We start from the raw sequence: 12180 nt of genomic DNA on the forward strand, positions 1-12180 counted from the left end.
AACTATCTTCTCTGGCAAAAAAAATGGTGGTAAGAAGGGCACTGTTTAATATTTTTCAAATTTCTTTAATATCTGGGTTAATTAAAAAAGAGATGGATTCTCTTATCTGCTTCTAAATTGGGTATATTGCCATTTGTTATTTTGGTTATAGTATTTGGAGAAAATCCAGCCTCAAATATGTAGCTGGAAATGGGAGGGTATTTTCAGATAATTGTGGATATTTTTCTTTGATACTAGACCCCAGCTCAGCAAGTGGTAGTTTCTCAAATATTATTTACAGTTTGGACTCAGAAGTCATATCAATAAACCTTTCATAACTTGTTGAATTAAAATCCACTGGTAATATCATGCATTGGTCATTTTGGCGTATTAGTTTGTGCAGTTATGCAGGTCTTCCAAATACTGATAAATGCATTATGTCATATAAAAATTCCCATTTGTTAATATCATGCTTATCTTTTTAGAAAAGTCTGTGCATTTTGGAAGGACATCAAGCTCTCAATAGCACATACAATACTTTTGATACACTTGTGGTTTGAATCTGCAGATGTGAAAGTTTCTTTATCCAAAACAATCCAAAAATAATATGAATTAAAAACAAAAACAAAAAAAAACAGCCGAGTGCAGTGCACATGCCTGTAGTCCGAGCTGCCCCAGAGTCTGAGGTGGGCAAATCGCTTGGGCCCAGGAGTCCAGCCTGGACAACAGAGCATTACCCTATCTCTAAACAACAAACCCAATCTAGTATAACAACAATTTATACAGCATTTACATTGTATTAGCTATTAGAAGTAATCTAGAGATTATTTAAGGATTCAGGAGGTTGTGTGTAGACTATATGCAAATACTATGCCATTGTATGTTGGGAACTTGCATCCTCAGGTTTTGGTATCTGCAGGGGTCCTAGAACCAATCCTCCGTGGACACTGAAGGATGACTGAATAAGTTCTACAAAATTCTAATTTTCATTTGAAAGCTCAAATGTTTTATGGACAATAAATATTATAACTTGTTTTATTTGAAGTGACAGGCCCATTTTGTTCATTTTCAAGTAAATGTATGTCAAATGGTTTAGTCTGAATAATCACAGTTTGCCTGTCAATTGTTCTTTTAAGTAAAAATGATTGCTAGTTCAATTTACAGTTCCAAATATCACACAACTGCTTTTCCTAGAGACAGCTTACTTTGACGTGCAGCAGAACTGTTTTAAATGTACTTCACATTTCATCACAAAGAATATATACTAAAGTGTTGAGATTTAATGCAATTAATATCAATTTTATTTTACTTTTAGTGGAAAAAAACACAATTATTTTTGCACCAACCTAATATTTACAACAACAACTAAACTCTTAATTACAGTTCACCATACAAGTGCCTGGCAGTGAGAAACACAGTGAGTACTGTTGGCACCACTGCCTTGGTTTATACTAAGGTATCAGCAGTTGTATCCACCATTGTTTTTACACCATGAGCACAAATGTCAACAGAGTGAAAAAGACAGATATCTTACTACTATTTGAAAATAGTTTATAGGTCCTTCCTCTCCCCTTCTTTCTCCTGGAAAGGGTCTTATGGATCCCCAAGGGCTTATAGATCACACTTTAGGGACTGTTGGTCCAGACAACACTGAACAAATAAAGAAAACACTTGGTAACAAGTTAAAAATATTGTTTTCAAATCTTAAAAAATTCAGTATTTTCTGAATATGTTTATATACAATAAAACCATTATTAAAAATAACTGTTTCCCTTTGTCACAAAATATTTTATTGCTTATTGAGGTTCTGGCCAAATGAATGACATAGAAACTTAGAGAAAAGGAAAAAAATCTCCCTAAGGCACTAGGTTCCAACTCTGATCCCAATTGGATGGCCTAGAGCTTAGAGCCCTTAAACTCGTTTTTCAGGGAATAGTTTCCCTACTAGGTGTCTATAAGGAAAGAGTTGTGGTGCTATTGGTGAAGGACAAGATTCAGTAACATTAACACCTAAAGGAGATAATACAAATCCAAATCAAATAGACATCCATTTTCACCTCTCTGTCCCCATCATCTTTCTATCAGTAATACCTATTTACTTTTCATGACTATGGAAGCCAAATTAAACTAGCACATGTGTTCCACCCTATGCTGGCCTGTAGCTGACTTTTACATAAAAATTCATACTGGTCTGACTTGATTTTCTAACTTTTAGGTTCAGAGGTACATGTGCAGGTTTGTTATATAGGTAAATTGCATGTCTCAGAGATTGATGAAGAGATTATTTTGTTACTCAGGTAATAAGCATAGTATCTGATAGGTAATTTTTCGATCCTCACCCTCCTGCCTCCCCCCACCCTCAAGTAGGCCTTGATGTCTGTTGTTCCTTTCTTTGTGTCCACATGTACTCAATGTTTAGCTCCCATTTGTAAGTGAAAGCATGCAGTATTGGTTTTCTGTTCCTGTGTTAGTTTTCTTAGGATAATGGCCTCCAGCTCCATTCATGTTGCTGCAAAGGATGTGATCTCATTATTTTTTAATGACTGCATAGTATTCCATGGTGAATATGTGTCACATTTTCTTTATCCAGTCTGCCATTGATGGGCATTTAGGTTGATTCCATCTCTTTACTATTGTTAATAGTGCTGCAATGAACATATGCATGCATGTGTCTTTATGGTAGAGTGATTTATATATACTCAATAATGGAATTGCTGGGTTAAATGGTAATTCTATTTTAAGTTGAGAAATTGCCAAACTGTTTTCCACAATGGCTGAACTAATTTACAGCCCCACCAGCCGTGCATAAGTGTTCGTTTTCTCCACAACCTCACCAGCATCTGTTATTTTTCGATGTTTTAATAACAGCCATTCTGACCAGTATGAGACAGTATTTCATTGTGGTTTTGATTTACATTTCTCTAATGACTAGTGATTTTGTGCATTTTTTTCATATGCTTGTTGGCCACATGAATGTCTTCTTTTGAAAAGTGCCTGTTCGGCTGGATGCGGTGGCTCAAACCTGTAATCCTAGCACTTTGGGAGGTTGAGGCAGGTGGATCACTTGAGGTCAGGAGTTCAAAAGAAGCCTGGCCAACATGGTGAAACCCTATCTCTACTAAAGATACAAAAAAATACCTGGGCATGGTGGCATGCACCTGTAATCACAGCTACTTGAGAGGCTGAGAGAGGAGAATTGCATAACCCTGGAAGGTGGAGGTTGCAGCAAGCTGAGATTGCGCCACTGCACTCCAGCCTGGGGCACATGTATACATATGTAACTTACCTGCACATTGCGCACATGTACCATAAAACCTAAAGTATAATAATAATAATAATAATCATAATCATAATAATAATCATAATAAAAGAAAAAAAATAAATAAATAAAAAAAGAGATTCTGTCTCTAAATAAATAAATAAATAAATAATAAAAGTGTTCATGTACGTTGCCAACATTTAATGGGTACTTTTTTCTTGTAAATTTATTTAAGTTCCTTATAGGTTTTGGATATTAGACCTTTGTTCCATGTATAGTTTGCAAATATTTTCTCCAATTCTATAGGTTGTCTGTTTACTCTGTGGATAGTTTCTGTTGTGCAGAACATCTTTAGTTTAATGAAGTCCCATTTGTCAATATTTGTTTTTGTTGCGATTGCTTGTGGCATCTTTGTTATGACATCTTTGCCAGGTCCTATGTCCAGCACGGTATTTCCTAGGTTATCTTCCAGGGTTTTTATAGTTTTTGGTTTTAGATTTAAGTCTTTAATCCATCTTGAGTTAATTTTTGTATATGGTGTAAGGAAGGGGTCCAGTTTTAATCTTCTGTATATGGCTAGCCAGTTTTTCCAGCACCATTTGTTGAACAGAGAGTCGTCTTCCTATTGCTTGTTTTTGTCTATTTTGTCGAAGATCAGATGGCTGTAGGTGTGCAGCATTATTTCTGGGCTCTCTATTCTGTTCCATTGGTTTATGTGTCTGTTTTTGTAGCAGTAGAGAAAATACTTGCAAACAAGTTAAAAAATACTTTTTCAAATCTAAAAAAATCAGTCCTTTGTTAATTTGTTTATACAAAATCAAATCAAACTGTTTTTAAAAATAAATTTTTAAAATCCAAAAACATGAAGTTAAAGTAAGCAGTTTGTTACAAAACTAAGAGCATTTGAAATATGAGTTAGGAATAGAACTACCATATTGATTGAGATGTTTGGGAATGTATAGTTTTGTGTTTAACCTGAATTTACTTAGTAATATGGCCTAACGGTGTAAATGATTAGAATGCAGAGCTCTATTATTATTTACAAATAATTACTCTAAGTTTGTAAAATATTTTGAGCTGACAGAACTTAATTGGACCCAAAATAGTTTCATAATTGCAGAAAATAAAATAAGCCCAGTTAAAAAGTTTTGCTTACAATTCAGTTATTCAAATATTTAAGTAGTATTTATCAAATTTCTCAGCCTACATCCAGTTGTGGTTTTTGACAGCTATTGTTCAGTGTATTTAGAGTACATGATTATCTTATATTACAAGGGTAAAATTTTTTTTTAACATCTGGATAGACAGTCAGTGGCCATTGCCCAATAGGTTGAAGCATTTCAATTGTCACTGAATCAAAGCAGACCATTTGGCCACATATCTAAAACTGCAGGTAAGTTAAGGAAATTTGCAAAGAGAATACACTCTTTTTAGTTATTCAAGTTTCTTTCTCTATCAGGCATTAAAACCTAAGTAAAATGTGCATTCAAATCACACCTGTTTCAGTTTCTCAAAAGTGCGATTTCAGCTAATTTAACAATTCATTCCTCTTAGGGATACATTTTACTGGGAGATTTAAGCTAGTGAAATCGGCCTGAGTAAATCATGCAGTTAACTGATTTTTGATAATAGAAAAATTTGGCTGGTTGGAAATGCTTAAAGACTGTGTAAGTACAGAATGTAGTGGGTCACTAGAAAAAAATTCTGCTTCTATAACCGGGAGGCAAAGGCTCAAGTTTCATGTCACTAACTTCAAGTGCCATTGTCTAAAAATGTATTCTTGGTCTATTACCCAAAAACAAAAATTAGAAAGTTGACAGAAATAATAAATTCAGGGTTATACTAAAATATAATACAGACGGGTAGTTGAATATCACCAGCTTTTATATTCCTTCTGTCAGATGCCAACTCTTTACTTAAAATTCTTATAAAAATTTTTGTTTGAAAGGCTAGATACCAGTGTGCTGTTTCCTGTCTATACATGTCAGATTTTAAGCTTTAGAATAGCGAAAAAAATGCTCTGTGCTTGTAGTATAGGAACATATAATGGCTTGATTATATTATAAAACAAAAGCCAGTATTATCATTTTCAATTCAATTATTGAATGTGACTTGGTTTCTTTGGGTGGTAACTTTAGGTACCACCTCTATGTATCATTGCACAAAGACAATATTCATCACCAGCTTACACAGCAAGCAAGACCTTCCTCAGTTTCCTCAATCTCTGCTGCCACATATAACAGCTGATCTCTCTTCCTCAAAACCAATACCAGCCATGAAATTTATTAAGTTCAAAGATGTCATGTTTTGTGGTATATTCCAGGCATTTGTGTGTGTGTGTGTGTGTGTGTGTGTGTGTGTGTATGTGTTGTGTGTGTGAAATGGCTCCTTCACTTTGTAGAAGGGTAAGGAAAGCCATGTAATGTTTCTTCAGGAAAACATCCTTCTCTAGCTACTCTTGTAATCTAAGCAAGAAGTATATGGTTTCAGGGAGTTTAAGGCTCTGTGTAACCCAGAGCCTCTGTGTTAAGTTCCTGTTTATAAATTATTGGAATAGGCTAACAAGAAAGACCATTAAATCTATAAGCATAAGTGTTTGTTTTCTTGTTCTGATTTAAGAGGGGCGTATTTCTTTTGAAGTTCTTTTGGATTCTTAACCAAAAGAGCTTATTAAAACTAAATAACTTATTATTTAGAACTTATTAAAACGAAATAATCACAAAATGAAGTAATTACTCTGGAAAGTGCAATTTAAAATATATAACTACAGCTTTTGAAATATTTGGGTGTTATATATATATAATAGCATAAATATAATGATATCAGCCGTGGGGGAAATCCTATCACTGTATACATATTGTGTAAAATATTGGTTAATAGAAAAATAATGACTTTAATAAATAATTACATGTTAAAATTACAAATAGTTTAAGTGATATAAATATAAATTGATGGAAATAAATAAAATAGCCATATTGTTACAAAATTAATATCAATTTTATGTCACATATAAAAACTACTTAACTAGCTCAAGTTTTTCTGTCATAAAAGCAGAGGATTTTTTCATTTCTTGGCTTGACAAGAGAACAAATTAAATGGATGTTTTCAGTTTATTAATAATCCGTTGTGTTATTCTGGCCATTCTTATAAAAACTTTATTCATCTTATAGTAGTAGCATGTTATTTTCTAGAGAAAAATACTGTTTCTGCTTTATGTTATGGTTTCTCTATGTATTACTTATCCATGCTATAGGTTACCTGGAGAAAGACTCCTTTTTCACTCATGTCTAGATTACAGTATTTTGCATATAGAGAATCTGTTTTTGTTTTTTTCTCTTTCCTACTCCATCCTGAGACAGGATTCAAATTTATTTGTGAACAAACACAACTGAAAAAATACATTTAAACCAGCTGAGGAAAAATAAAAGAGCAATAGATAAGCATGGGCCATAAAATAGACCTATCTACTTCCTGAAAGCAAATAACAAGTATAAGCCTACATATCCTAGCAGACACTATTAAAAGGGAAACCTGGTCAATTCAGTGCCCCTGAGATCAAACAAACAGAACCTGCAGAATAAGTCCTATTCACTCTTCCTAATACTTACACTTGACAAAAATTTCTGGTCCTAAAGTAGGTATTGTGAATTTAATGGACAACATCTTCTTTATAGTGAAGACAACAATGAGCTTCATCGGAGCCATTTCTTACAGTGACCCTCAAGGTAGTAATTCTATAGAGAAGAGATAATACATGATCAGAAACAGCTTCCTGCTGGTCTGATTTAATTCAAGAAGAGATTTTATATTACCTAAAAGAATGGATTACTGAATCGCAGTTTTGACCAAAGAGATTGTAGCTATAGAGAGTTTGTGTTTTTGACAATTCCTGCAATTGCCTGTGCTGTCAATTATAGAGGAACCAAACACCTCAGCACCTAGCTATGCTGGGGTAACAGTTGACATGCTGTTGAAGCAAATGTGTAGAGGAACAGTGTGTCTCTGCATAGAGAGGAGCTGAGGAAATATTCCTAAATTGGCTCAACATTTCTTTAGTTTCCTGCGTTCCCAATGCCAAGGTTAGTGGCTGGCAATGAATTGAATTTGCTATACTTGCAAAACTTTGGTTTTACTTTTGATATTCAAACGACCTCCATTTACTCATGCCAAAATTCTGTTTTTTTTGTTTTGTTTTGTTTTGTTTTGTTTTGAGACAGTCTCTTGCTCTGTCACCCAAGCTGGAGTGCAGTGGCACAAACTCAGCTTACTGCAACCTCCACCTCCCAGGTTCAAGCAATTCTCCTGCCTCAGCCTCCTGAGTAGCTGGGATTACAGGCACAAACCACCATGCCTGGCTAATTTTTGTATTTTAGTAGAGGCGAGGTTTCACCATGTTGACCAGGCTGGTCTCGAACTCCTGACCTCAGGTGATCCACCTGCCTCGGCCTCCCAAAATGCTGGGAGTACAGGCGTGAGCCACCATGCCCAGCCAATTCTTTTTAAAATAAAAGACCATTTTAAAATACAATTAATACCACTTGATATCCTTTTTCTAAATATACCTGTCCTTGACTTCAGAGCTGTTTATATTTTATGTAAGTAGCTGAAAAAATCTCCTGTCCCTGGAAAATGTATAATTCAGATAGCCTTAAAATACACTCATTATATATTTAGAGTTAAATAAATATAAATATATATAAAATGAATTTTTAAATGTAAAATATATAATATGAAAATTAAACAAAAAATAAAGATAGTTTGAATCAAAGCTGTAATAATCATGAAAAATTTATGTTTATACATTTATATTTATAATTATATAGTTTTCAAATATATTAGGTATGCTATTTCCTAACCACAAAAACCTTACTAGGGACATTCTACTATGAACAAATCTCATGGCCTTACCACTCTAGGAACATCTCATATAACCCTGGTGCTTTTAGATAGTATTTTATTTTTATTATGCTCATCTTCATTCAACTGTATTTTGTTTATATTTTTGTTTTCTGGAAGATCTATGGCTTCTGGTGGGTGTTTTCAAAATTTGTTCTATATTGAAATCTATTTAACAAAACATGCTGCTTCCAAATTGTTCAAGTTTTTGCTGTTTTTAATGAAGGATGCATAACTCTTTCACTTATGAAGAAGTGTACACATTTAGGTCTTTCTATCTTGTAAAAAATAATCCATGATTTTTAATAACCAATACATATCCTTCCTTTATCATAATTTTATACTTCTTCAGAGGATGTCAAATTAATTTTCTAATAATGGTCATTATGTATAGTTCTGCTTGATTGCACTGTTTAAAATAAAATCCTTGCAATATTTTAGAGTTACATTTAGTTTTTGTTTTTGTTTTTGAGACAGGGTCTTGCTCTGTTGACCAGGCTGGATTGCAGTGGCATGACCTTGGCTCACTGCAGCCTCTGCCTCCTGGGCTGAAGTAATCCTCCCACCTCAGCCTCTTGAGTAGCTGGGACTACAAGTGCAGGCTACCATGCCTGGATAATTTTTGTATTTTTAGTAGAAACGGGTTTTCACCACGTTGTCCAGGCCAGTTTCAAACTCCGGAGCTCAAGTGATCTGCCTGCCTCAGCCTCCCAAAGTGCTGGGATTACAAGCATGAGCCACTGTGCCTGGCTTGCATTCAGTTTTATAAAAACTTCTAATTATTTACAATTGGCTTTTACCAGAGAATAATATTAAGACACGGAGAAGTTGTGTTAGGCCATTCTTACACTGCTATAAAAAATACCTGAGACTGGGTAATTTATAAGAAAAGAGATGTAATTGGCTCATGGTTCTGCAGGCTGTACAGGAAGCACAGTGGCATCTGCTTCTGAGGAGGCCTCAGGAAGCTTCCAATCATGGTGGAAGGCAAAGGGGGAGCAGGTACGTCACACGGTGAGAATGGAGCAAGAGGAGAGAGTCGGCGGGAGGTACTTTTAAACTACCAGATCTTGTAACAAATTACTCACTGTCGCAAAGATAGCACCAAGCCATAAGGGCTCTTCTCCTATAGCCCAAATACCTCCCATCAAGCCCCACCTTCAGCACTGGGGATTACATTTCAACATAAGATTTGGGTGGGGACAAATATCCAAACCATATTAGAAGTTAAATTAATTGTCCAAGATCCAACACATTCAAAGTTAAATAACAGAGACTTGAAATTAGTCCATTTGATTCCAGAGTGTGGGCTCTTAAATGTTATATTTATATTATTTATAGAAGCTTCCCAAGGACTATGAATGAGGACAGAGGATGAGATCTGGAATAATGAACAGAGAGAACTGAAAGAGGACACTGACCAAAGATAGGTCATCACATGAGACACTTCTGAAACCCCAGCATGGGAACCACCTGAGGATAAGACAAATCCTTTATTTTAAGAAGGAGGAGAGTAAATGTCAGCGCCATTCCATTTTCATTTGGTTTCATAGTCTTGATTTTATCAAATTATATAAGAATAAATACTTTCTTTAAAAAAATCCTATCTTCTTCATTTTCCTATCTTTATTATATCCCAAACTACAGCAACAATAGGAGTAACCTTATCTCTCCTTCTTTTTTCTTTTCATTAACCAACAATTCCTCTTTCATATTAGTATTATTATTATTTTGAGATGGAGTCTTGCTCTTATCTCCCAGGCTGGAGTGCAGTGGCGTGATCTCAGCTCACTGCAACCTCTGCCTCCCGGGTTCAAGCGATTCTCCTGCCTCAGCCTCCCAAGTAGCTGGGAGTACCAGTGCCTGCTACCACCCGGCTAATTTTTTTTTTTCTGTATTTTTAGTTGAGATGGGGTTTCACCATGTTGGCGGCTGGTCTCCTGACCTCATGATCCGCCCGCCTCGGCCTCCCAAAGTGCTAGGATTACAGGCGTAAGCCACTGCACCTGGCCTCTGTTTCATATTATTGTATCCTTCTTTGCTTATGTATTGATGAGAATAGGAGCATTAACACAAAATCTGTCTTCAAATTCTTTTGTCCCAACCAATACCTTAAAGTCAACCTCCACCAGAATAATCCCTTATGTTTGCTTGAGCTTCTAGTTCTCCTTTTAACATTTTTTTCTAGATAAAGTTATTATTGCAGTTTTGTGGGTTTTTTTTTTCTTTAGATGGGCTCTTGCTATGTTGCCCAGGCTGGTCTCCAACTCCTGGGCTCAAGATGTCCTCCCGCCTCAGCCTCCCAGTAGTTGGGACTACAGGTGTTCCCCTCCATGCCCAACTCTTATTATTACAGATTTTAATTCATATATCTCATCTGAAGCACCAAAATAATGACTACTTTCATCTGTTTTTGAACTTTGCAGAGGCAGTGCTTTGCTGGCTTCTATCTGAAACACTAAGAAGAGGCCACTGCAATGCCTTGACTACCTACAGTGATTATTCTCTGGCCTTAAACCGCTGAAGTGAAGCTACCAAGTGGGCAGAGAGCATTTTGCTTTAGAGTTTCAGGACTTTAGAAAGAAGCTTAAAGCCTGTGACTCTGGCAGTGACACTCCTGTCTCTGCTGCTCTCTACCCCATATGCTGACATTATCCCTCTATTGCCTCTTTACTGTCATTGGAATAACATGCTTTGCTTCTACAACTGCCTTCCATCCAAAAATGTCTATTGCTTTTTCTGGAATCTCTGTTCTCTGATCAATTCTCCACTTTTTCATACTCTTCATAGAACATTCCTACTGATTTTTTTTTTCTTTAACTGAAATCTACATCTCCACCAGGACACCTATGTAGTTAAGGGAGAGGTAGGCAGGTGTGTTCTCTTGTCTTTTATTTCCCCTTCCACACACCCCCTCCTCCAGCTTCCTATGTATCACTTCCTTTAAAGATCATGCCATCCAGGTATAACACCTGATAACCCTTCATTTTACTTTTACTTATTGTCACTCTCCTACTTTTGCTAAAGACTTCTTTACACCTTAAATAGTGAAATTATCTTGGATGATTTTAACATCCATGGAGTTGTCCAATCTGACACTTAGAGTGCTTCAGCTTCCTCTAAGTGTCAAAGATTATATCCATAGCTCTGTAACCCCCGAACTCATTGGCACACCCATTTTTGCAACCCCAAAATGTCCCACTTCTGAAATTTTAAACCAATCATCCCATTTTGTAACTATAATATTTTTCTCTTACTATCATATTTTGTGTTTTATTTGCTGGGCCCATCAAGAGATTTACTCTCTATATTTCACTCAGTAAATAAGAACTTTAAGGTGAGACCTGTTTTAGCTTCTCCTGTCTCCATCCACCACATTTAGGTTTTCACAGCCATTTTTCCCTCTCTTTCACTAGAAGACAAATATCTTCACTTTTCTGAATATAAGTTCTCTTATGCTTTTACTCTGTATTTTCCATTCACTGGCAAATTTGCTTTTCTTTTCCTTCCTATCCTTCTTAGATACCAACTCTCTCATTTCAATTACTACAGTGTACTGTCTTCAGTACACTTTTTGTTTCATATGTGTGTTTAGGTCTCAAGCAATCTACAAAATTCCAGCTCTGAATTTTTTAAAAAATAAGAGTTTTCTTTTAAATTTGAGCTGCTGACATAGGAGAAAATGACCTACTGCTACTACTACACATTCAAGGTCGATAAGTGAATCGGTTTCCTCAATGCTTCATCTATGTTTTCAGCCAGCCACATCTCACTTATACTTTTCAACAATAAACCTCTTCACTAAATCTCTGACTTTTCAATATTTTCATTTTCTTATTTAAAGACTGAACTCACCTCATTTAAAAACCATCTTATTGAATGAACTCATGTCCTTTGCAGGTACATGGATAAAGCTGGAAGCCATCATTCTCAGCAAACCAACACAGGAACAGAAAACCAAACACCGCATGTTCTCACTCATAAGTGGGAGTTGAACAATGAGAACACATGGACACAGGAAGGGGAAGGGGAACATCACACACCGG

At 35.7% G+C, this 12180-nt stretch overlaps 1 protein-coding gene across 7 annotated transcripts in view; it reads right to left on the reverse strand.

The window, feature by feature from the left end:
• The window catches only part of CCDC178 (coiled-coil domain containing 178), a 516828-nt gene that overhangs the window by 231978 nt on the left and 272670 nt on the right, over nt 1-12180 (reverse strand). Inside the window, exon 21 of one of the 7 annotated variants that reach the window (XM_054537784.2) lies at nt 6644-6972. The exons of the other annotated variants lie outside the window; for them this stretch is intronic. Within the exon in view, the coding sequence (XP_054393759.1) occupies nt 6931-6972 (42 nt within the window). The 3' untranslated portion in view covers nt 6644-6930. Of the gene's footprint in view, nt 1-6643; nt 6973-12180 lie in introns of those variants that run through there. 7 annotated transcript variants of the gene reach the window in all.

The sequence above is a fragment of the Pongo abelii genome, chromosome 17, assembly GCF_028885655.2.
Source record: "Pongo abelii isolate AG06213 chromosome 17, NHGRI_mPonAbe1-v2.0_pri, whole genome shotgun sequence".
Classification (NCBI taxonomy): Eukaryota; Metazoa; Chordata; class Mammalia; order Primates; family Hominidae; genus Pongo; species Pongo abelii.